Source organism: Catharus ustulatus, chromosome 24 (assembly GCF_009819885.2).
Source record: "Catharus ustulatus isolate bCatUst1 chromosome 24, bCatUst1.pri.v2, whole genome shotgun sequence".
NCBI lineage: Eukaryota > Metazoa > Chordata > Aves > Passeriformes > Turdidae > Catharus > Catharus ustulatus.
The window spans coordinates 8,020,826-8,044,459 of record NC_046244.1 but is presented as its reverse complement, the minus strand read 5'-3'; the positions used below and the strand labels follow the sequence as shown (position 1 = coordinate 8,044,459).

The 23,634-nt window shown below is 44.0% G+C and overlaps 1 protein-coding gene across 8 annotated transcripts in view; it reads right to left on the bottom strand.

Annotated features, from left to right (window-relative positions):
• Nucleotides 1-23,634, bottom strand: part of KIF1B (kinesin family member 1B) — a 77,339-nt gene that overhangs the window by 4,937 nt on the left and 48,768 nt on the right. For all 8 annotated transcript variants that reach the window (XM_033079323.1, XM_033079329.1, XM_033079326.1 and 5 more), the window contains 21 exons: nucleotides 18,427-18,545; nucleotides 16,760-16,845; nucleotides 16,485-16,614; nucleotides 16,003-16,162; nucleotides 15,318-15,408; nucleotides 14,678-14,796; nucleotides 14,149-14,204; nucleotides 11,461-11,569; nucleotides 10,777-10,843; nucleotides 10,036-10,120; nucleotides 9,665-9,770; nucleotides 6,041-6,155; nucleotides 5,383-5,516; nucleotides 4,825-4,886; nucleotides 4,012-4,157; nucleotides 3,514-3,753; nucleotides 3,014-3,085; nucleotides 2,274-2,395; nucleotides 1,403-1,552; nucleotides 764-956; nucleotides 108-226 (listed from right to left, as the gene is read on the bottom strand). In XM_033079323.1, coding sequence (XP_032935214.1) covers nucleotides 108-226; nucleotides 764-956; nucleotides 1,403-1,552; nucleotides 2,274-2,395; nucleotides 3,014-3,085; nucleotides 3,514-3,753; nucleotides 4,012-4,157; nucleotides 4,825-4,886; nucleotides 5,383-5,516; nucleotides 6,041-6,155; nucleotides 9,665-9,770; nucleotides 10,036-10,120; nucleotides 10,777-10,843; nucleotides 11,461-11,569; nucleotides 14,149-14,204; nucleotides 14,678-14,796; nucleotides 15,318-15,408; nucleotides 16,003-16,162; nucleotides 16,485-16,614; nucleotides 16,760-16,845; nucleotides 18,427-18,545 — 2,481 coding nt within the window. The remainder of the gene's footprint in view (nucleotides 1-107; nucleotides 227-763; nucleotides 957-1,402; nucleotides 1,553-2,273; nucleotides 2,396-3,013; nucleotides 3,086-3,513; nucleotides 3,754-4,011; nucleotides 4,158-4,824; nucleotides 4,887-5,382; nucleotides 5,517-6,040; nucleotides 6,156-9,664; nucleotides 9,771-10,035; nucleotides 10,121-10,776; nucleotides 10,844-11,460; nucleotides 11,570-14,148; nucleotides 14,205-14,677; nucleotides 14,797-15,317; nucleotides 15,409-16,002; nucleotides 16,163-16,484; nucleotides 16,615-16,759; nucleotides 16,846-18,426; nucleotides 18,546-23,634) is intronic.

The window sequence follows — 23,634 nt, the reverse complement described above, 5'->3', positions numbered from 1 at the left end:
GTCTGGGGGGGTTTTCTGCCTACTCTCCTGCAGTTCCCACAGCTTGTCCAATTCCTCAGAACAAGACTCAAATCTGTGCCCAGCCCTGTCCCAGGAGCTGCTCTTACCGAATTGTGCCTGCGAGGAGAGGGTTGAAGGCGTACAACCAGTCATTCATGTCCTTGTCATTGATGGCCTGCAGCAGCACCCCACGGTGCTTGGTGCACACTCCAAACGTGTTGGGTGTCTGCAACATGAAGGACAACCTGAAACACAAAGCCTACAAGCACAGAGGCTGATGCACATTTCCCCTCTGAGAGAATCTGCTCCATCACATCCCTCTTTCACTTATGTTTCACTGATTTCCAGGATTTATTAGTCATTATCTTCTACAAAACAGAGTCCTAACTGCTGGACCAGTAGAGTTCATTTGATTCCTTGCAGGATGTTTGTATGTGTTGTTTTGTGGGGTTTTGTTTTTAAAACAAACAAAATATTTAAGCCCAAAAAACCCATACAAAACATACAATGTGATGGCAGCAACACATGCTCCCAAAAGCTGATCTGATGTGTGACAGCAGCCAGGGTCACTCTCTGGTACAACTGTGTCCAAAACCATAAAAAACCCTGAACAAACTGGGAACTTTGTGGGCAGGATCCTCAATTCTCCACAACTCAGATCCATTTTCCTCAGACCAGAGATGACATACACAATGGTACAGATGCACTGCTACTTGTAAAGTTCTTGCTTTATGGATAAATAAACAACAGCTCTCAGACTGACCTTTACCATTGCCTGTTGATCCTCACTGTATTCCACCTGAGCTGTGGATAAGTTTATGAGTCCTCTTTCTACAGGATCTTTGTCACTGTTGTAAATAAAAACGTAGGGACGGCGAACCACCACAAAGTGCTTGGCCCAGGAGCTGGAGAGTGGCTCCTTGAAGTGGAGGTATCCTTTCTTTGACACCACAGAGCTGGAAAAACAAACCCACATCAAAACAGAAATAGATTTCCCCCTGAGTATCCCTATTAACTGCTAAACACTGTGTAAGACACTTGGTCCTTAACACATTTTGTCTGCAGCAGTATTCTGAAAAAGTTCTAAAACAAGCTGGATTTCAACAACTATGCCAAAGTCTGAAGAAAAGAAGGTCCCCAGAGAACTCTGCTTCAGTGAACTCAGCCATGGTTTGATGACAACAAACATCACATTTGAGTCACTGGAAGTCCTGTTCATTAGGCAGATGTAAGGGACAAACCCTGCAAAGATCAAACCTTCCCCAACCCATCACAGACTCTGCAGCTCTGCTATCACCTCTTCATTTTCCTTCTTCAAACGAGGCACAGAACCAACAAACCTCAGGAAGCCCTTGGGATGGTTCTCAGGAAGCCACAATCACACAGCAATAAAAAAACTCACCCTGGTCTGATTTCCTCAATGTCAGGAACAAGGTTTAGGAACTCATTCTTTCCAGCTCTGGCAAGATAAGAAGTTTCTACTGCAGGAATTATCTGGAACTGTTCCACCTCATGACAGGGACTAGAGGCACGAGAATTTGCTTCTGGTGTCCTTTAAAACAAGCAGGGAAAAAAAATAAATCCTGTGACAGTGTGACAATGGAATTTAAACTGCATCTACAGGCCAGCTTGAGGCTCCATCCTCCAGCCCAGATTTACTGGAGGACATTGGGATCCTTTAGTACAATATCAAATAGCATTTTCCCTTGATATCTGTGGAATAAAATTTATAATAACTGCTAGTAAGTTCTACCTTGTTTCTCCTGCTAAACAAAGTCACAACACAGATACACTTCCTACTAGTTTGATGTAAAATGTTCTACTTCCTCAGCACTTCTCCCTCAGGGATATTGAACTGAGAAGGTACAAATTATGTCTTTCACTACAAAGTTACTCCCAGTTTCATCAAAAATATCTTGAGTGGATACAGCTGAGAAAGATAAACAGAGATTAATGGCCAAACTGGTTTATTCTGGGTTGTTATTAGTAGAGCTTTTCAACAGACCTCTGAAAAAACTTGTAGGCTCTGCACACTGTAGATGCACTGGTCACTGGAATGACAAGCATCTGACTGTTCCCCCAACAAAGGGGGAAAAAAACACTTCAAAAGAACAAAATGGATAAAAATAATTGTGCAGAGAAGTAAGGCAAGGGGGCTGTACAGAGAAATAACTGAAAGCAGGGAAAAGGAAGAAATGAGGAAATCAGAAAACAGCAAAGAGATCTGTGAAGCACTGAAAAGAGATGATTTCCTTTTAAAACATTACACTTACTTCTGATCCACTGAATTGCACCTGGAATCCACCAGAGAAGGGCAGGTGGAGGAGGGGGTGAGGGTTGCACTGCTGAAACTGGACACGGACGGGTCCCGCCCGATGGGAGAAATGTCTGAGAGCTGCAAGGACAAAACACAGGCAGAGACTCTCAGGACTGGGCTGCAGCTGATCTCACTCCTGGCTGAAAATGCCCTTCAGCAGGGAAGGCCCAGACAACAGAAAGGCTTTTTCATCAGCTGCTCCCCTACTCAGTAGGCAAATCTTCACCAAACCACCACAAACCCATCTGGGGGCAGAAATACAGCAGCACTTGTGCACACAGAGCTTGTTATTATCAACGTCCCACACTTGTGATTATTCACACTCTGACTTCCTCAGTGGATAAAACATCATCCAGTTTGAAACCTGGTGTTCCCTTTGCCTACAGGTAGAATTTTTAAGAGCTGATTTATCCTTTTACACAGGGAGAGTGTATGCAGGGAAAGACAGTGGGAGCCTGCTAATAAACTGGGAACTGTACTACAGTCCAAGTCCCCACCACTTCCAATTCCTGCCATAGCCTTTGGAATCTGATGCTGATAGCCAAATGCTTCCAGTGGACTGAAAATAAAAAATCATGAGTTAATATAAAGTGGTTTATATTTTCATAGTATCAGCAGATTCCATGACCCACAAACATGCTGCTGTTGTACTACAGATAGAGTGTATCACAATTAAATACTACAGGAAGCATTTACCTTACAATCACTGATGCTGTTGTACACCTGGTTGAATTCCCGATTGAAGGTATGAGTAAGAAGCTGCAGACACTAAAGGGGGGAGGGGAAACAAATGAGACACAGAGAATTTTAAAATACAAAATTTTAAATATAAGATTTTCAGAGAAATTTGAACAGAAGAAGTGATTTGCCAAGACACACTTGGCAGCTCATGGAAGAAAAAACAAATTCTAAACTTCTATGAAAAATCACAGAAGAGGGGAATAGTAAACTCACTTGATAAAATTAGGAAGTTTTTACAGAACCATTACCACAGGGGAATGAGATACAGGCACAGCCCAGCACACAGATACAACCAGCAGCACTGCCTGGTGAGAGGGGCTTACTTCACTAACCAAGGAGCTAAAATGTAACTCCCACAGTGCTGGGTATTCACCAAGCTAGGTGAGGAGTTCCTGACTGAGCTGTCATCCCCTCTGGCAGCCCAGCCCCAGCAGGATGGCTGCCCTGGGCCATACCTTGGTGGCCAGCTCCTTCTCCCTGTCCACCAGGCTCTCGATGTCGGCCGAGTCGTAGCCGCTGCTCTCGCTGGGCGTCACCGCGCTCTCGAAGGTCGTGGTTGAAATCTGGGAGGAGATGCTGGTGGAGGTGCTGAGGGTTCCACTGCTCAGGCTGGGAGACAAGGAGTCACTCAGGGACTTGGGGATGCTGTCACCAAGCTTCTCACGAAGCAGAAGAAAATGTCGGGTTTTTTCCACCTAGAAAGAAAAGCAATCGGCATCGCCGGCTCCAGGAAGGTGCCGGGTTCACAGACACTGAATTAAGAGTCCTTCACTATTCACACCAGTCACCTTCCCCTGGGAAGGGAGTTTACAGTGGCACTTGAAATTCAATTTCCCTTTGTTCAATACACTGAGATTCTGAGCTGAAGACTCTACTCAGCTGCCAGTCACACACTTTGTATCTTTTCTGCCAGGAGAATTTATTTAAATCCTGACTTGGATCTCTTTACTCACCTCATGCAGCAGCTCCAGTTTCTCCAGTTCCCACTGATGCTCTAAAATGAGGCTGTCACCCCTGGGCCTCCAACCTGCCAGGTTCTCTTCTCCCCTCACATAGGCCACAGAAGTATCCAGGACTTTCCTCCTCCTCCTCTGCATTCCTGAGCAGTAAAAAACAACAGATGTGTTAAAACCATAGCCAGAGGGGTGTCACTAAGAGACAATCAGCAACTTGCAAAGAACCAGCACTTCTGCTGTTTGATTGGAAATACACAACAAAGGATTTCATTACCTGCAAATACACAACCAAAGATATTTGACTGAGCCCAGCTTTTTTACTTCTTTCAGATTTTCTATTGACATAATGCAAACTCCTGATCAGTCTAATTCAACACAAGGACTTCAGTTTCTACATCTTCAAATAAAAATACACAGATACCCCATGAACTACATTCCTTCCAAGTGGTGAAGTTGGCAGCAGAAATCAGCAACATCTTCAAAATACAGCAAAAAGCTCCACTGCTCCAAACCCAGTCCCAGCTGTGAGTTATGAGCCATGGATTGTGCCCCTAAGACTCAGGTACGTGTGCTCAGTGTCCTGAGTTACCCAGGTCAGAAAACATCACTGAATCCTTGTTCACCAATGGTGAACAGATCTGAGTCTAAAGTAAAAGCCTGAGTAAGTATTTTATGGAATATCAATGTAACATTGCTCCTATGAAACACAGGAACTGCTTCTGATCAGGACAGAAATGTTTACTCCATTCTGACTGAGAAATTTTCTGCAGTATTTCCTATTTATCACTGGAACACCCAGTCACTGCTTACCTGGACTTCCTGTGTCTGCCATTTTGCATAAACTCAGTTCATAGATCCCAGTTACTCGATTGCTGTTCATAGGAAAGCAGAAGGAAAAAAAAACAAACTAGTTATTATCTTCAGAAATAAAGTGTTTCAGCTTTAGCTCAGTGGTTCCCAAAGCAGATTTTTTAGTTGTTAGTTAGAACTAGTTCTCAATTCTATTCTTGTGCAAAACAGCCAGAACAGGCTGCAAGATCCCCAAAAATGGCATTTCCCCCATGTTCCCTCCCCACTCTGCACTGGACTTGGAGAGCACATGCTGCAGTAAATTCCAGGTCAGGATCAAGGTCATCTACGTGCAAGCTTGAAAAATGGAGCCCTCTTCCCAACTCTGCCAGCCTGGAAAAGAGCCCAGTAAAGAGAGAAGCCATCAGAGTTTCACTGAAACAGATGCAAGAAAGAACATTCAAAACCAGCCTGGAGAACCTGTGAGTAAGCAGAGTTTCAAGGAAAAAAATGAAGCAAACTAACCTAGATCCTCTAAGAGAAAACACCAATAGAGACAAAGCCATCAAGAGCACTCACGAGTCGGGGGACTTGGAGTAGCCGCTGCCGAAGAGGCTGCGCAGGGAGCGCGGGGGCGAGATCTTGGCGTCCCGCGAGTAGAACACCATGCAAACATCCTTGGTGATCACAGCGGGCTGGATGCAGTGGTCCAGCTAGGAGGAAACCACAGAGAATGAATGGCTGCAGCCAGCTGGGCCAAGGTACACTGCTGCCCTCAGTGGGACAGCTTTGAAACTGGCTCTTGTTTGGTTCTCTGGGGAAGGGTTTGCACACGTGTGATAGAGAACTGTCAAATTTCTTGATGCATCTCATGAGTGAAATGATTTTACTACACAAAACAACAGTGTCTCACACACAAAGCCAAGAGCTAAGCCACTGTTTGCAACACCAGCACTTACACAGCAATGTTCACTGATTCCAGTGGATTTTCAGACACAAAGATAGATAAAACAAGGCACAAAAAGGTAGGACCATCAGTATCTCTTGTGTTGCAAGGCAGTTAATACCTTGACATCAAGATGTTAACTGTGAGTACATTTTTCCCATCCTGTTCTCAGGAAATGAATAAGTACTCTTACTGGTTTCAGGATTCAAATCACTTTAGAATCTGTTTCTCTCAGGTACACTCTGTGTCCTGTCTCAAATACTTCACAGCCAGCAGGCATTGCTGTCTCACCTCCAGGTAGGCAGAAAGGGTCATGTAGATCTTCTCCCCATAGGGTGTCACTCGATTGAGGAGCAGGGAGTTGTGCAAGGAACTGTCCCAAACTGCCTCGAACCGGTAGAAAGTCCTGGAAGAAAGTACAGCAAAGGTCAACAGAGCTGCTCCTCTGCAGCCCCCTCACCACTCAGGGTAAAGCATCCTTCCCTGACATCATCCTCCAGTGATGTGGATAGCAAATACTTGAAGCAAAAACCTTCTCTTTATTTCCAAGATCATTTATTTGTACTTCAGACATGTGGCATAAGGACCACAGCCTCTTATGGAGAAGACTCATCTAAAAGAGAAAAGGGGGAATGCAGAACACAAAAGCTGTCCTAGCACTACAGGGATGTCAGCACTAAATAATTGTTTCTAAACAGAGAAAATTCGTTTCTACTGCAATTCAGTCCAGCTGGATCTTAAAAGTGCATGGGAAGGGTCTTTTTTATAAGCAACACTTGTTCTACACCATGTTTTAGGATTTCTGTAAGACATTTCTTCAGTGTGGGACAAGGAAAGAGAGGAACTGAAAGCTCCCACAGGTCTACCCCAGCAATCCAAAAGGCTCAAGTAAAAAGTGAGAGAGCATCACACACAGCACAGCTACATCAGCACATCTAAAGGCACCATCACACTCTCCCCTCTCTGGAGGGAATGAGCTTTGTCCTTTCCCACAGGCAGTGACTGATGGCAGGAAGGTCCCTTTGGAGAGCAGACCATGCCCTGTTCAGGAACTCAGCACACCTTTCCACACTGCTAACACAAACACAAGCTAGTCATTCTTCATCACCTCTATATCATTGCCCTCTCAAATCCTCTTGCTATTTTTTATCTCATTTTGAGTCCAAATGATGTGAAACTAAAAGCAAGAAAGTGCTTCATGTGTATTTTTTAAATAAGTTATATGTCTGAAGAGCTTCTGTACTAATTCCCAACTCAGAAAAACAGAAGATGAAACTAAAGACAAAGGACAAACAGCAGGATGGGGATAGAAGAAGTAAGAAAATACAAAGCAAAACAAAAAGAACCATGAAACATGAAAGAGCAGACATGTCAGAAACAAAGAGTTAGATCTCAAACACAGCTCCCAAGAATCCCCTTCCCCTGATACCAATTACACAATTCCAGCTAATGCATAAAGGCACCAAGAACAGCAGTCAAGTGAGAACACTGCTAGACACTGTTTATGTTTGAAGAACCGTATTTAGGAAACTACTCCTAAGTATGTTAATTCTATTTAAAATACAGGGAAACATAATCTAAAGGCCAAGTAATTGGCAGCTTTAAAAACACTGTGAAGCACTGTAAAGTAATAATCCTCATTTGAGTTAGATTAGGCAAAGAGCACAGTTTACACATCTGTGTTGAGTCTTTACATTTTAAACTTTCATCATGACTTAGTTATGGCAGCAAGCAATTTTTTAAATTTCTAGCAAATTCCACATCTACTCTCAGGGTGGAAGAGAAAGTAGTAAAACCTGTCTGATGACAGATGGAAAAACCAGTGTACACAGCCCCAGCATCAGCTCTGCACCATTTGCCAAACAAGATTTCTCCTCATGGAGAGAGAATTCAGGTGTAAATGCTCCTCAGTGCAGAAATACTATCACCCTCTTGAGTAAAATGATGTTTGGGCAGACACCTAGATGAAGCCAAGCACAGCTTTGAGGCAGTTATTTCAGTGGGTCTTTTCTAGTCAGGAAGGGAAATACACAGCTTTGCCTGTCCAAAGCAGAACTTCTGCAACAGTTCTAGAGGAGACAAAAAGCAGAAGGGAGCCAACTCAGCACAGGCAGCAGCACACAGAGGAAAAGGGAGCACAGAACACACAAAGCATGGAATACAGGACAGACAGGTTTCATGTGCTGTTCAAACTGATTCTGAAGTGGATCTGGCATCAGGGAAAGGTGGTGAATCAGGAACACTGAAGACTCTTCTCCAGAGCAGAGCACAGAGTGCCAAGTGCCCCAGACTGTGCAGCCACCAGGGCTGGGATCCCACTGGGAAGGTGAGACAGGAATCCAGCCTGGGCAGCTTCTGCAGCTCTGGCTCCTCTGCCAGCTGGTAAACTAAGGAGTGGCAACCACAGGGTTAAATTTCATATGCAAATCCAGCCCCAGAACAGAGGCTGAATAGCAGTCACATGGCAGCCACTGCCATTTGATCAGAGCCATTCAAGCAACCTCATAATTCAGTCCTTGGCTTGGTCCTTCAAACAAGCAGCATTACAGAGTCAGAGACAGTGAGAAATTCCAAATTTAGTTCTTTGATACAGAACAAGGAAGAAAATAGCAAGGATTACAAGAAGAGTCTGTATCTGACAGCACAATAAGAGAACCAGAAATACTGCACAAAGGAAATTCTCCTACTCTCACACATGAAGGTACGTTCACCTTCACAAATCCCCCAGTGAACTCTACCTGAATAACCCTCTGACATAGAGGAAGAGGAGCATGAGGAGGAGGAGGAAGAAGAGGAAGACTACTTCTGGAAGAGCTAAGTCCTGTGCTAACAGAATTCAGTAAAAGCTGAGGGAAGTGGCAGCAATACAAGTGGGACATAAAGCATTCTATTTTCGAGAATCTTTATGTACAAAGGAAGCAAACAGAAAATACCTAGGCATATCCTTATCAAGAAAGAGCCTGTAAAAACATAGAAAGAGCTTCAGTTAGTGCAGCCAAAAGCAGAACAAAAAAGCAACAGCTGAGAGGAACAGAACAAGTGGACTTAAAAAACAAAACAAAGTGAAAAAACCCCACAGAAAGCAGCACACAAGTCTGCAGACAATGAGCAAACACAAGACATCCCTTACCAGGGCCTCAATCCCATTCCACCAGGCTGCCCTGCACTCATCCCACAACTTAAACCTGGCCATTGTGGGATGAGATGGCCAACAGCTTCATGACACTCACCCAGCTGCCCACCTTAGAGAAAACTACAGAGTCAGAGGAATTTATTGAAACAGAACAGAAAGCACAGGGCTTTCCAACTGCAAATCCAACAGTATCAGACAGAAACCAGCATCAGTCTCCCTATTTCCCAGTTGTATCAATCCATTAATTCAAACACTTCTCAGAGGAAGGCAGTAATTGCCAAGCCCTGTCCCTCCCTGCCTTTACAGACACCAGCAGGCAGAGAGGCATCCTCTAGGCAGCAGCAGCAGCCCAAAGCCATTTTAATGCCACAGGTGTTTCAAAGTCCAGGCCTCTAACAGACAAGGAAGAATTCCAGTGCTTGGAAGGATCCCACTTGCAGCATTCAGGTGGTGCAAAGCAGGAATATCCCTGGAATGGGGCTCTGAGTGGTTGTTTCCAGAGGGGAGGAAGGTTTGAGCCCATCTCTGCTGCAGCAGAGATCCACCCTGCATGGTCCATACACATGGAAAGTAATTCAGATGCACCATCAGCAAACCCTTCAGTGGATCAACAGATTTCAGCATTAGCAAGAATTTACAGTGATGTTCATTCTCTGCCTGTGTGCCCATGGAATTCTACATTTAATAATTAGCCACGTTCCCAGCTTCCCAAACATCCTGCCAATACATCAGAGATAAACAAATTTCAGATTCCTGCTGGAGTGCTCACTTCATTCACTTACCTGTTGGAGCTGTGAGAGGACTTCAGGTACTTTGCAGAGATAATATTCAAAGACAAAATGGCATCCACAGCAGCTTCATCCACCTCTGCTTTATTTCTTATACGCCCTGAAAAGGGGAGGAGGAGGAGGAATCAATTAAAATTTAAACTGCAACACAAAAGGAAATTGTTTTCCCAAATACCATTTCAGACTACATGATTAACAAGCAGCTGTAAGTGGAAGTTGCAAAACTTAAGTTTTTCCTCTAGATCTTTTTCAAAATCCTCCTCTGACAGGGAGTGCTCATAAAAATGAAAGAATCTGATACAAAGAGAAATTACCAGTAATGGTTTTTCTTCCTTAAAGAGCAAGATGCAAAAGCATTTACTCACCAACCACCAGCTCTCGCACATCCTTCCAGTGCAGCTCACTGCCCTTCTCATGGATGATGGTCACCGTGATCCTGCGCTGGATTCCCTGCAGAGCCCAGAAATAGAACACTGCTCAGGTGTTCACACACACACATTCTCTGTTTTGCACTTACACTGCACAAGTGAAGTAATTAATACCATTTGAACTAGTCTGTAACTGAATAAGCACCTCTTTGTTTCAGGGCCCTAAAGTTCATTTCAAGGGGATGTTATATTCTCATATGTAAAAGAAGAGTAGGAAAAGTACAACTTTAAACCAATAAACCATATTTAACTAGGATTATCTTTACAATCTAGCTTGAGACAAAATATTATTAAGGATTATAAGAGGCATTTAAGATGCACTGAGAGTCATTTCATGGATTATGTGTCATAACCACAAGCAGTGAGAGAGAGCAAATGGCAGTGGAGTCCACATGAGCCTTCTGTGTCCTTAGAGATGCTGGACACCACTGAAGGCACAAATCTGGTCCCAAAGGCTCCTGCTTTTTAGAAGGCTTTCATCTTTCATGGGTGGGATGCCCACTGATAAGCAACAGGAACAGCAATACCCTGGGGGCCAAGCAATGTCCCCAGAGCCCAAAGCCAACAGCCAAGCACAGACTGGGAGCCCAGGCTGTCACTGCCCAGCTGTGGCAGCCCCAGGCAGCATCCCCTCCCTGCTGCAGGGATGACATTGCTGCTGTCAGCTCTGCTCAGTACCTGGTGCAGCAGGAAGGTGCCCTGGCAGGGCAGGCCCCCGGTGTGATCCACGATGGCAGGGATGTACCTGTGAGACAGGGGTGTGAGACAGGGGTGTGAGACAGGCAATCAGCAGGCACCAAAGGTCACAGCAGCCTCTGCTGCCAGCACTTTCCTCTCCTGGCTGAAGACATAAGAGTGTGTCTTTCTAGCTACACTCCAAGGCTCTTCTGGCATTGCAGGATCAGTGAAATGTGGAGTATCATCCACTGCACTTGCAGCACTACTGGAGAACTGTGGAACTCACTTTTCAGTGTAACCCCTAAAAACCTGTCAGGGGAAAGCCTCCTCTGCAGCAGAGATGAACACTGAACAGAGCCTGCTATGTGACTGGAGCATAAAGTCTCCAGGGTCCCAAAGAATCCACACTCATGGCCTACACAAGGGAAGCCTTCCCAGCACCTGTGCCTGGAATTTCACCATGGAAAGACCCCCCAGGTGTTAAAGGGAGTCACTCTATCACTTTGGTCCTTTCCAGTGGGGACAACTACTGCCAACAGATTGGACACCCCATCACTACAAACCAGCCAGGCCCCACCATGGTGACTGCTGAACATCAACCTGGTCTGAGCAGGACAAAGGGAAAAAGCCCCAGGAATCTCATAATCTGGTGTTCCTGAAACACACAATCAATATAGTACTTACTCCCCTGTTGGCTCCAGTTCACTGATCTCAAACCACACAAGGAGGTCGTATTTGCTCACACTCTGGCCCAAGCTGGGCTTGCTCATAGTATTCAGCTTTGTAGCTGGCACTTAGAGAAAAAAAGGAAGAAAGAAGAAAGAAAGAGTGGCTTATAAAGATTGAACAAGTAAAGCTTACTCAGGGCTCACAGGAATGTGTCATTTCATATTCTATGGACATAGGCAGAGCACAGCTTTTACCATGAAAATGGCATTGCTTACAGCAATCATTATTTCTCCAAGCTGTGTTTTTTAAATCTAGGTTACTAGAATAGAAAAATTTTTGAAATTAAATAATGAAACAAAAGTGCATCCAAAGAGCCTGGAAAAAGATACAGTCCCTTTAGATCCACAGACAAGTAACCTCAAATGTGCATCAGCTGCTTTATGGCTTAACAGTTGTGATCTAGAATTGCTGAGGTCTGTTCATCTGCAGCATTACTCACACACAAAACACATTTCACCTTCCCAACACAACAGGAAAAGAACAGAATGGAACACCTCAGTCTTCACTTCTTCATGTTACAAACTGCCAGACTCCTGCACCACTTGGTTAAGACATTGTGTATGTAAAAAGGCAGAACAAGACTTATTCCAGAGCCCTAATCCTGCCAAAGTATTTTTCTGGGCTCCTTATCTCTTGGCATTAGTGAGTATAACCAGCCAGATCCCCTCTAATTCCTTTCATACAAATGTAAGGATAAGCCATGTTAAAAAAAATAATGAGACAGCTTAAATTCTAGAAATAACCTAATTCTCCCTCACACTTCATACCTTTTAGTTACCACTACATGCCTTCTCTTATCTGTTCACTCATTGCATTTCTGTAAATGGGAACATTTTAAAAGCTTTGTTCCTGTACACTCTGACTGGGATTTTTGTAACTCTGATTTTCCATTTTTTCTCCTTTCATATACTAACCTCACAACTTTTATTAAGCCAAATAATTATTCTCCCTTCTACCTCTCAAGACCCAATCCTCCCTTGCTCAGGTGTTCTTTAGGTTCTCCCACCTTTACACCTCTGTATCCTTCAGCTTCTACCCTGACTGAGTTTCCCAGGCACTGGAAGGACACAACAGCCTCCAGTTAGAACAGGTCCTTACAGCTGTGCCCAGGTGCTCTCTTTTGAGGTGTTTCTTTTCTGGGTAAAAGAGCAGTTGCCTCAGAGGGACAGATTTCACAGGATTTGGTTATTTACAGCTCAGATCCATCCTGTCAGGCAGTGAGCTTGAGGCTCATCATTTACCTTCCCATACACCACTCAGGGTAGTAACTCTCTTACACCCAATCTCCTCATGCAGCTGCACATGAACTCACTGCCAGGGGAACATCAAACACACAAGTCACTCCAGTTTATTGCTAAGCAGAACAACTCAAAAGCACCAGAAGAGAAAAACAACAGAAAGACAGATTTAACTGAACATGAAAGCTTGGTTCTAGATGTTTCACAGACCTGCTCTGGTACAGTTATTCATCAGCATGACTTTTTTTTGAGTTACACAGAACAGAATACAAATGGAAGTGAGGAACAGCACTGTTAGTGGCAGAAAAGGAAGATGAGTGAAAAGGAAACCCATACAGAACACAGCAGAATGTTTCCTCTATACCTGCCTGTGTTTTCATATGCATCTCTTATCCCAGTATCACAAAATTCTATGCAGAACCCAGAAAAAAATCAGAGGTCCTGGAAGTTTCAGGGAACAGATGCAGTGACACAAAAATCTGTGACTCCCAGCATACTGGGAATCTGCCTCTATGGCTCTCTAAAAGACCCCTAAATTTAAGCCCAGCATCATCCTTCCATGAGCACAACCATGGCAGCTCTACTCCTAGTACTAGTGGATGATGAAGGAAACAGGAGTTTCAAAGCACATTCTGGAACTACTTCTACATCTATCACAGACCAGGTTTGGCTACTAACCATCTCGTTTGGGAGCCCGCTCACTCTGACAACTGGGAACAGGCAGAAAGAGAAAAGGTGGCAGCTGGTCAGCTCCATCCTGGAAAGCAGCCACAGCAGAGGAGGCGAGCACGTTGGCATGCTCGGAGAGCGTGTTCAGCACATGCACGTTTACATAGCCAGACATAAGGTACCTAATCAACTCAATTTTCCTTTCATGGTCTGCAGAGGGAATGGAACACACACAAGGAAAGGATGGTGCAAATATGCAGGTGAGAGGAAGAAGGAAGAAATTAAAGGTGAAATGGGGAAAAAAAAAATCACAAAAGAGTTTAGCATGCATTATTCCAATTAAGCAAAGAAAACCAAGGATCATTTCAACAAGACTGACTGACTAAACAAGAACATGAGAGAGCAAAAAGATGAAGCAAATAATGAATAAGCAGATCTCCAGTCAGTAAGTGTTCAGCCAGCACAGCAAGAGCCATAGCCAGATCTCATGGAATATGGTCAACACCTCAGGAATGGAATGCTAACCCCTAATGAACCAAGCAGCATTTTCTGCAGCGGAGGTTGAGAATAAATACAAATATAAGACGTAAAGAAGGCAGAGAGCCAGCAGAGACATTCAGTGCCCCTTGCAGCTCTCACTACATTCACATTTCCCTTGTCCTGGACACCTCAGAACAGCCCAGAACCCCCTTTGCAGCAGCACACCTGTGATGTACAGAACCAGAGCTGCTCTCACCTGGCTTGGACAGCGGCATCGGGGGAGGAAAGAATCTTCGAGAAGGCTGTGGAGGGCTGCAGAGAAATGAAGAGTTATCAACAGAGAGGCAGTTAAATGTCAGAAATACCCACAAGTGCACACACCTGCACCTTTGTATACACACACCTATTACGGTCTCTAAAATATCCTCACAATTCTGTGAAGATGGATAAACATCCCCTGTCAGTAAAAGGAGGGGGCTCAGCACACTTCTCAGACTAACCCACCCTTCTTCTGTTCTAACTGAACCAATCCTAGGAGCACTGTTGAGGTTTCCCCAGAGCTCACAGATCACTGCTAGGTTTCCAGTACTCCCAGTGCAGTGCTCCAATCACCAGGGTGGACTGGCAGAACAATGCCATCAGTCAGCACACTGGGCAAACAGCCTCTGCAGCACTTTTATCTCTAACACAAATTCTGCTTGTGGGGCTGTGGTGCACAATTTCAGGAGCACAGAAAACTGCAGAACCTGAACCAAGTGCCTTTATGCCAGGCTAGTGACCAGTACCTGTTGAGATCCTGTCCTTGCAGGTGGAGAGGATGCTGCTGATAATGTCCAAAGACTTCAAAGACAATAGGCTTTGTTTTGATGTACTCCACAAACGATTCTGTCACTTCCACAGCAATCTATTCCAAAAGTGAGGAGAGAAAATGAGACATTCAAAAAAGGAAACCTCTTTCAGGACTCTGTATTTTTTGTATCACTTAGTGTCACTCACAGTAAAAGCAACAGCATTCCTTCTTGGTTTAGGTATTAATTCTACTCTCCAATAAAGGAGAAAATTAAAGCCTCAGTATGAGGCATTCCAAGTAGGAAAAGAGAAGGTTGCATGTAATCAAAGCATTACACAGTTCATAAAAATAGATACACACAGGTCATCTGAGATCATGAGCACTACTATTCACACATATATTTTATTTCCTGAATTCTAGACTGTTTTCATCTTGGAAAGGAAACACAGAATTCAATGGCCACAAAGAATCTGCCACAAAGAATCATTCTGTGTTTTGTTTTGTGATGGGGATTACATCATTCACCTGATCACTCCTAGTACTATCTACTCTTAATAATTCTGCTTGCCTTGAAGGACACACACAACTCCCAGTGCTGACAGAGGAAGTTACTGCTCATGGAAAGCTTTACTCACATTCTGAACATGGTAAAACCCAAGGGGAGTCCCTCGGCCATTGTTTTTGAGAGGTTCTGTTGAGAAAGCTTCATCATGTCGATGCAGAAAGCTTAAAAAAAAAATCAACCAAAAATCAGCCACCACAGAATGCTTTAATGAAGACTCTTGTGCTCTGAATCCAACCCTGAAATCCTAAAAACCGACAAGAAATGTATTCTACTGGAACTTTAGAAGCAGCTGAGTGATGGCCTAAAGCTGGGAATGCCACAGTCCTATGGGATCACAATTCCTGTACTTGTTTGATGTCTTTATTATTCCCTCTTATTCTCTTCCTTAAGAACCCAAGCCTAAGACCACTTTCACTTGAGAAGTGCTGATTTCCTGCAGGGTCCAGTAGCTTTCATTCAAATGGGTGTATGTACAACCTAGTATTGAATTTTTCACATTAAAAGCTTAAAACCTTAAGATATCTATAAACTTCTGAGTCCACTTTGATTCCTAATTCCTTTCTGCAAAACTTTATTCCTTAACACCTGCTACAGAGAAAGTGGGGACCAGGAACTCCAGTAAATGACAGGGTTTTTTTCTCTGCTGTACAACACCTCCACCCATCTGAAAAGTTCCCAAAGTTCCACTGACCACTGTTCTTTGCTCCCTCCATCAAACCATTAATTGCCTATCTCAAGTAAGGACAAATTCTTACTTGAACTGGCAGAAAATATCTGCATATTCGGGCAGGATGCCACTGGCCTGGAGCACTGTCACACGGAAGGTAAACACACTGCCCAGCTTCAGGTGATCACCAATTTCCTCAGTGAATCCTTCCATGGTCATCTTTCCATCCAAAGTGGCTGACTTCAAGTCTAAGAGAGAAAAAAAATCCCACATTAATTTTTTTTCCCTCTTTTCTTAAAGCAGTTCTTCAGGAGGCAGTTTAGTCCCACCACACTTTTCCTTTTAAACCCAAATAATTTGCTGATAACCAAAAGATCCAAATACCTGAGAAGTTTTTCAGCACAGTTCTTTAAATGAGTAAGTGCAGGATCTCTCATGTTCAACCCACTGGTAACACCTCTCCCTAACCAGGATATCCTTGAAGGACACTGAGAGCTCCTTTCTATGACTGACAGAAAGTGTCACAAATTTCCCAAAGTCCTCCAAAACCACCACATATTTCTTGCTTACCCAGCTCATTCATTCTGTTGATCTCCTCTGGAGGAGTGGTAACCTCTGAATTCTGTCCTTGCCCTTCCACAATCCTTAACTCCTCCAGTGACAGCCCAGACCGAGTCATGGCAACTGAAGAAAAATCATTCTGAAAAATTCAATAGAGAGGCTTGTAAGAGACTCCTGCACTTCCTGGGTTTGCCATCCCCTTCTTCCCCCACAACAGTGCTCTTTATTTAGAAGCACAAGCTACTACACTCAAAGACACCTAACCCAATTTTAAGAATTCTTACCTTATCAAAATACTCATTGTCAAATGAAATTTTAGCAGTCCCAGACTGTCGAATACCAGATCCATAATCTGGGGCTTCTTCATCAGCTAAAACAAGCACAAGGAAACAAGACGGTAAGTAAATGATGGGGAGGAGAAGGGAGACCCTGCAGAGATATCCAAATGTAAATTTTCATTCTAAACCAAAACAGAAAGCAGAAGAGTCATCCAGTTACAAGCTGGAGTAAGTGCTGGAAAAGATCATGCCAGAAACTTGTCCCTTGGGAACTCAGGTGTGGGAAAACAAGACAAGCTCTGAAGTTTCATTCTGAAAATACTTTAAAGAATTTGGAATGCAAACCAACTTTAGTACTAATTTTCATTATTTACTTTTGATTATTACACTGAGATAAACTAACATCTGAATTTCTGTAGCCATGAACTCAGCAGTAACCCTGGCAAAACTCCACCAGGACATGCTGAAGTCTGAAAGCTGGGTCTGTCCACATAATCTGCTCATTTCACCTCCTCTTCAGAGAGCAACAACAACAGGGCCTGGCTAAATGCCAGGGGTTTTTTTCACAGTAAATGCATACTCACAGGAGAAATCCCAAGATTCAGAATGTGCTCCAAGGCTTTGCTTAGGGATCAAATAATGCCATGGCCCTTTTACAAGAGGTGTCTCCAGTTCAGTTTCTATTAGCCATGGTGTATTCAGCTCATTTGGATGGATAAATATTTATTTGGAAATATTCAGTCAATGCTAAGGAAACCAAACCAAACCAGACTTTTGTACACATTAAACCAGATTTTAATTCACTTGTTTTAATCCCTGCCAGAGTGACTCTTATACATCTTCAGAGCCTGAGTTTCATTATATGTTCCCAGGGAGAGTGAAGCTCCCAGGGTTACCCCACCTAAACAAGCAAGAACTGCTGGCAGTTGGCCACTGCTGGAAAAGGCAAATTATGGGCAGGATCTGTGCTCCCACAGCATGGGTAAGGCATGGCCCTGAAACCAGCCCAGCTCACACTGAGCAAGTCTGAAACATCAGTGACTGAGCAGTGACCTGCAGCTAACTGTGGCACACTCACAATGGCAGCTCAGCACTGGGGGAGGCCCTGAGCACCCCACATATCTGCTCTCCTCACCTGAAAAGAATTCCTGGTGATTAAACACTGAGTTAAAGCAGCTTCTAAGTCCCCAAATTTTTAGTGAGGCAATGAAGGGGGAAACTGGTGCTGATTTCTGTTTAGATCATGCTGAAAACCATCAGTTCAGGAACTTGTCCCACGCTCTCCCCAGAGCATTTTCTGAGCAGTATTTAAAGGGATAGTTGAGCACAGCTAAAACTTGGTACATTTAACTTTAATGCAGGTCACCTAAACTATCAAACCAGGTACCCTTCTCCACTGTTCATCCTGGGTGCCAGAAAGAAAAAGCTCTGCTTTAGTTTTAGTTTTCAGACTTATTGACAGTAGTTAAATATTCCACTGTCCTAAAAAGCAGTCAGAGGTTAGAGTACAAGGAGGATGGCTTGGTTTGCTTTGGGTTGGTTTGGTTTGGCTCAGTTTGGTTCGATAGCCTGGTCTCTAAGGGCCTGGTTTGGTTCAGTTTGGCTCAGTTTGGGTTGGGTTTGGTTTGTTTGGCTCAGTATCCCAGTCCCCACGGGCACAGCCAGCCTCTCACCTGCTATGGCCTGCACAGCCACGCGCAGGAAGCCGCGCACCTCGCCCTTCTCGCTGACCACGGCCACCCTGTGGATCAGGGGCACTGGGTACAGCAGGTTGCTCAGGTACACGAACGCTCTGGTGACAGGAGAGAAACACAGCCAGCATTAGGAACCACATCCCAAACCCCAGTGCAGCTCTGCTCAGCTCCTGGGACACCCAGATCTCAGGCACTGCATCTCCTGGGCTGGCAGGAGGTCCTGGCTCCATCCTGCCCACACAGGAGGTCTCAGGTCCATCCTGGTTCCACCCTGCCCACACAGGAGGTCTCAGGTCCATCCTGGCTCCATCCTGCCCACACAGGAGGTCTCAGGTCTGTCCTGGTTCCACCCTGCCCACACAGGAGGTCTCAGGTCCATCCTGGTTCCATCCTGGCTCCATCAGGAGGTCTCAGGTCCATCCTGCCCACACAGGAGGTCTCAGATCCATCCTTGGCTCTGGCCAAGCCCAGGGCAGGCACCCAAGGCTCTCAGTCAGTGCCTGCAGGGCCCCAGGGCTCACACAATGAGTTACAGACACAGCAGAGAGGATGGCTGCATGGAAGGTAACTGGAGATGCTCTGCACTTGTGAATGGAGCTGTTAGCAAGCTGACAGAATCTATCAGGGAACTACTGATTATAAAGAATGAGGTGGTGGGAAGGGATACATTAAAAAGGAATTGATCTACTGTGCTCACACTGCCTCAGTTTTTTAAATGAACATACAAAACCACTCTTTTAAAATCAGACTGTCTGAATGCTTTCTCTCTTCTCTATTTCTTTGAGAACACTGCGTGCAGAATAATCAGAAAACCATAATAAACCATAAGTCATCTCTTAGGTTTCTTGGAAGATTCACTGATTGTACAGATAGTGGAAGACTGACAGTCTTCACAGATAAATCTCCTTAGGAGCATTTTATTTCTTTCTTAGAAAAAACAAAACATAACAAGTAAGACATGACAGCACTACTCTAGAGCAGCCACTTAGAAATTGCAGTGTGCAAAAGGAAAAGCAGCACTTGGGCCCCATAGGGGACATCCTGCCATGCCTTACCTTTAAAGTTCTATACAGGCAGGGTCTGTTTTGGAGCAGTAAGGTAATCAATTTAATGGTATAGATTTTAATTTAAAGTCAGACCACAGTTAATAAGTTATTTTATGTTTCTGCAGTGAATTGCAGTAGTTTTTAAAGCATCACACTTCAGTGGGATTAGCTTGAGCAACACATTCATTGTTGAGAAGCTCAACAAGTCAGCTAAAGAGCAGCTCTCAACAAGGGGAAAATATGGAAGGTTTTATTTATTAAATGAGCTGTTTCAGGGCTCAGAAGAGTACTGAGATGCACAAAACTTTAACCAGTAGTTTTACCAGTCATTAAATTTAAAGTGACTAATTATGCAATTTTAATAAATGTATGGCCATTAAATTATACTAAACAACAGTAATTTAACTAATTTCCTCCTGACAGTTCTTTTTATCAGTCTCCAGTATTATGTATCATCAATTCCTGTAATTTATAACTGTTATTTTTAACATTCCTAGGAAAAGTCCTGCATAACAAAAGGGAAGTGTTGCTCCTTGGGTCCACGAGCCCCTTCCAAGGATGAATGAATTCTTTTGAAATGACAAGGAAGTCAAACAGGTGTCAGTCATGAACCAAGGACACAAAAACAATGCTACTAAAAAAAAGTGGTGACAAAATGCAATAGAGAAGAGGATGATTAATACAGCCATAAAGTAGCAAAACAAAAATAAAATGAAGAAAACTATACAACAACAACAAAACCAACTGCAACATAACACTTCACGGAGATTAGGATTTAATTCCTTTTCAGTCTGCTTCAAAGTGAGGTAAGCACTGATTAAGCAGGGGAAGGGAGAAGAGACTAAATTTCAAGTAACAAAATGAGAAATTAAATTTTCTTTTTTCCCTCTAACATTGTCACTCTCAGCTTGGAATTTCAGGTGATGCTCCTTTGAGAAACCAGCATCCAACCACACAAGAAAACAGTCCCTGAAACTGGAATGGTTCACTTGGATTGGATCAGGAAGGGAGTTCTGAAAGGTATGCATTCAACAAGAAAAACACACCCAGTTGGAGAAGCACATTTCAAGCCAGGGAGAACAGACATTTCCCAAGAGAACAGAAGCCAAAGAGCCCTGCACTGATGTGCACAGTAGGAGTCTCACTCACTACAAGAGCCAGGCAATGCAGAAGCCTTCTCCCTTCAAAGCCAAACTAATGGAAGTGAAAGCATCATCTGCATGAAAAATAAAAATAAATGTTTATTTGCAGGGCAAAAGTTCTGCAGGTGCTGCTCAACATGTGACAGCCAAAGCATTCAGCTGGATTAGCCACTACCATGTGACCATCCCAAGGAAAAAAACGTGTTTCTCTTCTTCCTCAAATTGCTTCCATCCACTCACTTGGATTCCAGTTCACTGGAATCATTTTAACTCAGAGAAAAAAAGCACATAATGCTAAAAAGTTTTAAGCTTCCTGTTTGCTGATCAAAATGCTGCATCTCTTCTGTGGAGTGGAGAGCAATTGCCCATGTGCTGCACCAGAACAGAGCTGGGCTCTGCAGCACTGCTGCTGCAGGCCACTCCAGCTGCCTCCTCAGGAGACAGTGCCAGCTCAGGAGTGCACGAAATCTTTAGGTTCTCCTCCTCCTCTTCCCACATCTGTGAGGACTCCCACTCCCCAAAGAGCCCCTAAGTGTCCCCCTGCACTTAGCCCAGCAGACTGAAAGAGGGGAGCTGGATTAGCAGAAAGATTGGTGAGGTAAAATGGCATACTCACAACAAAACTAGAAATTAAATTTAACAAACACAGGTTTTTAAAAAACCAAAACAAAACCAACAGAACTCAGAACGATGGCAGAAATTTTTAAAATAAACACATTAGGATTTGAATAAAATATCCCATTGTCCTCTCCCACCTCCCTTAAAAACAAATCAAATGTTTGATATGTCACACCATTAAATAGAATCATCCTTGAAGAAACCCAGCATGCCAGAAGAGATGGCTAAAGGGACCAGCTCTTTTTTCTTTTCTTTAAGAGTTACAAATAAAAGACAGTCATAGCACAGAGAGAGAAAAGAAAAGAACTGTGATGGCCAGGAGTTGGATAACTACATGATCCCCTTCTCCTCCTCCTCTCCTTCATCACCTGCACTCGTTACTGCTGACAACTTCCCCAAAAATACTAAAAACTGTTTTATTTGTCCTTCACATTCTACAGCATACCAACCAGTACACAGGTGGGAGTGATAAGGAATTCTGGTTTTGTCACAAACAATGCTACCTGGAGCTCAAGACAATGCCTATATAGATGGCCACACCCCTGGTGTTTGTGAGTCACTGCTCAAAACCAGAACCCTCACACTGGAAGACACAAAATGAGGACTCAAAATGTTCCTACTCAGTGGTGCTGGACAGTCTAACAGCCTCTGCTGACTGAATGGGCTCAGGAGAACAGCCACAGAAACAACAGAAACAACTGAGCAGCAGTCCCTGAGCTCTCCAGGCTCACTCAGGAGCTCAGGTTCATTCCCCAGCACTTCCCAGCTCTGTGCACGCAGCTCACTCCAGCCCAGAACACTTCTGTGTCCATCCAGACAGAGCTCAGACCTCTCCAGAGAGCAGGCAAGGGAAGCAAGCTGTGTGACTGCCAGGATGCACAAGTGTTCTCATCACACACTGTGTTTGCTCAGCTTGTGCTGTGCTTCCTGAGTGAGCATGAACAGCCCAGCTCTTTCCCAGGCTCCAGGGGCACACGGAGCAGCCCTGGGCTCAAAGGAGCTGACAGCCAGCCCAGAGCAGCACAGGGGCTTTCCCAAACTGCTCCCCACCTGGAGCAGATCAGCAGATTTTGTCAAACGTGGTACCAGGCATTGCATGTAAGGGCAAAGATTCAGAGATCACAGAGCATTAACACAATTTCTTGCGACTTTAGAAATTTTTGTTTCAAAAACCGTATCAAGGAAGTTCCAAGTTTCACTGAAGACAAAGCCTGAGGTTTGACAAACACACTACACTGAACTCAAGGCTTGATAAAGACCAGCAAACTCAGTCTCTCATTTTCATAAATTATGCAAACAAGTGTCCTGCATTTGAGAAAACTGCATAAAGACCCCACCATCCTGACCCTGAGGTCCTTCCTGCTTACACTCACAGAGAAGGATAAAGCCAAGCTCTGCTCCCTTCTCCTTTGTTCCTCCCTTCTGCTGGCCACGGAGCCTTTTCTTTGTACCATGCCTGTGGTAAGCACCTTAATGAGGATGTTGGCTCACAGGGTAAGCAAGGAAGCACAAAAGCATCATTGGGGGAGTGGGAAGCAGCACAGAGAGGAGCCAAGCCACCAAATAAAAATGTTTCTGTTTCTTGTAATGACAAACATGTGCTAGCAAGACTATTACTGAAGAAACAGTGAGAAGAACTACATTTCTTTAATGCAACTTGCTGTCCTTAAGTGTCTACACCACAGACTGAGGACTGATAATGTCCTAATTCTTTCTGTTCTGGGAAGCTCAATAATATTCTAAAACACATCAAGAAAACTTGTTCCAGGAACTCAAACTTCAGGCCTGGGGGAAGTGCCAAACACAGCCAGTGAATTTCAATGGTGATGACATTTCACTGTGTAATACTGGCTATAGAGAATCAAGCAAAATCTGAGAAACCAAATCATCTCAGAGAACACTCTTTTCCTCCTCCAGAAAGGACCACTCTTCTTTCTCCTCATGACATCTTAAACCTGTTTTCCAAAAAAATGGATTTCTGGGTTTGGACTGAAAGACTTCCCACCAAAGTTAGATTCTCTTCCATGGAAGAAAATAACACACTACAATCCTGTCTTAGTGACCCTGCAACAGCTACATAGGGAATTCTGTAAATGTTTAAATACTGTATACAAACCCCTGTTCTTTCCAAGCTGTGACAGTGATCTCAAGAGAGATTTACTCACACTATCGCACCCAAGGGTGATTTCCTCAATTACTGCTCAGGGTCCTCATGGCCCCAGACACAGGAATTTAAAACTTCATGTTGAACTACACTCATTCCCTGGCAATTCCAATTCACGGGCACGGATATTTTGGCTAGACTGACCATCTGTGTAGCACAAGGCAAAGCCATTGCAGTCTGCAGCAAGAGCTGGTCCCTTTAGGCCATTCTCAGAGTA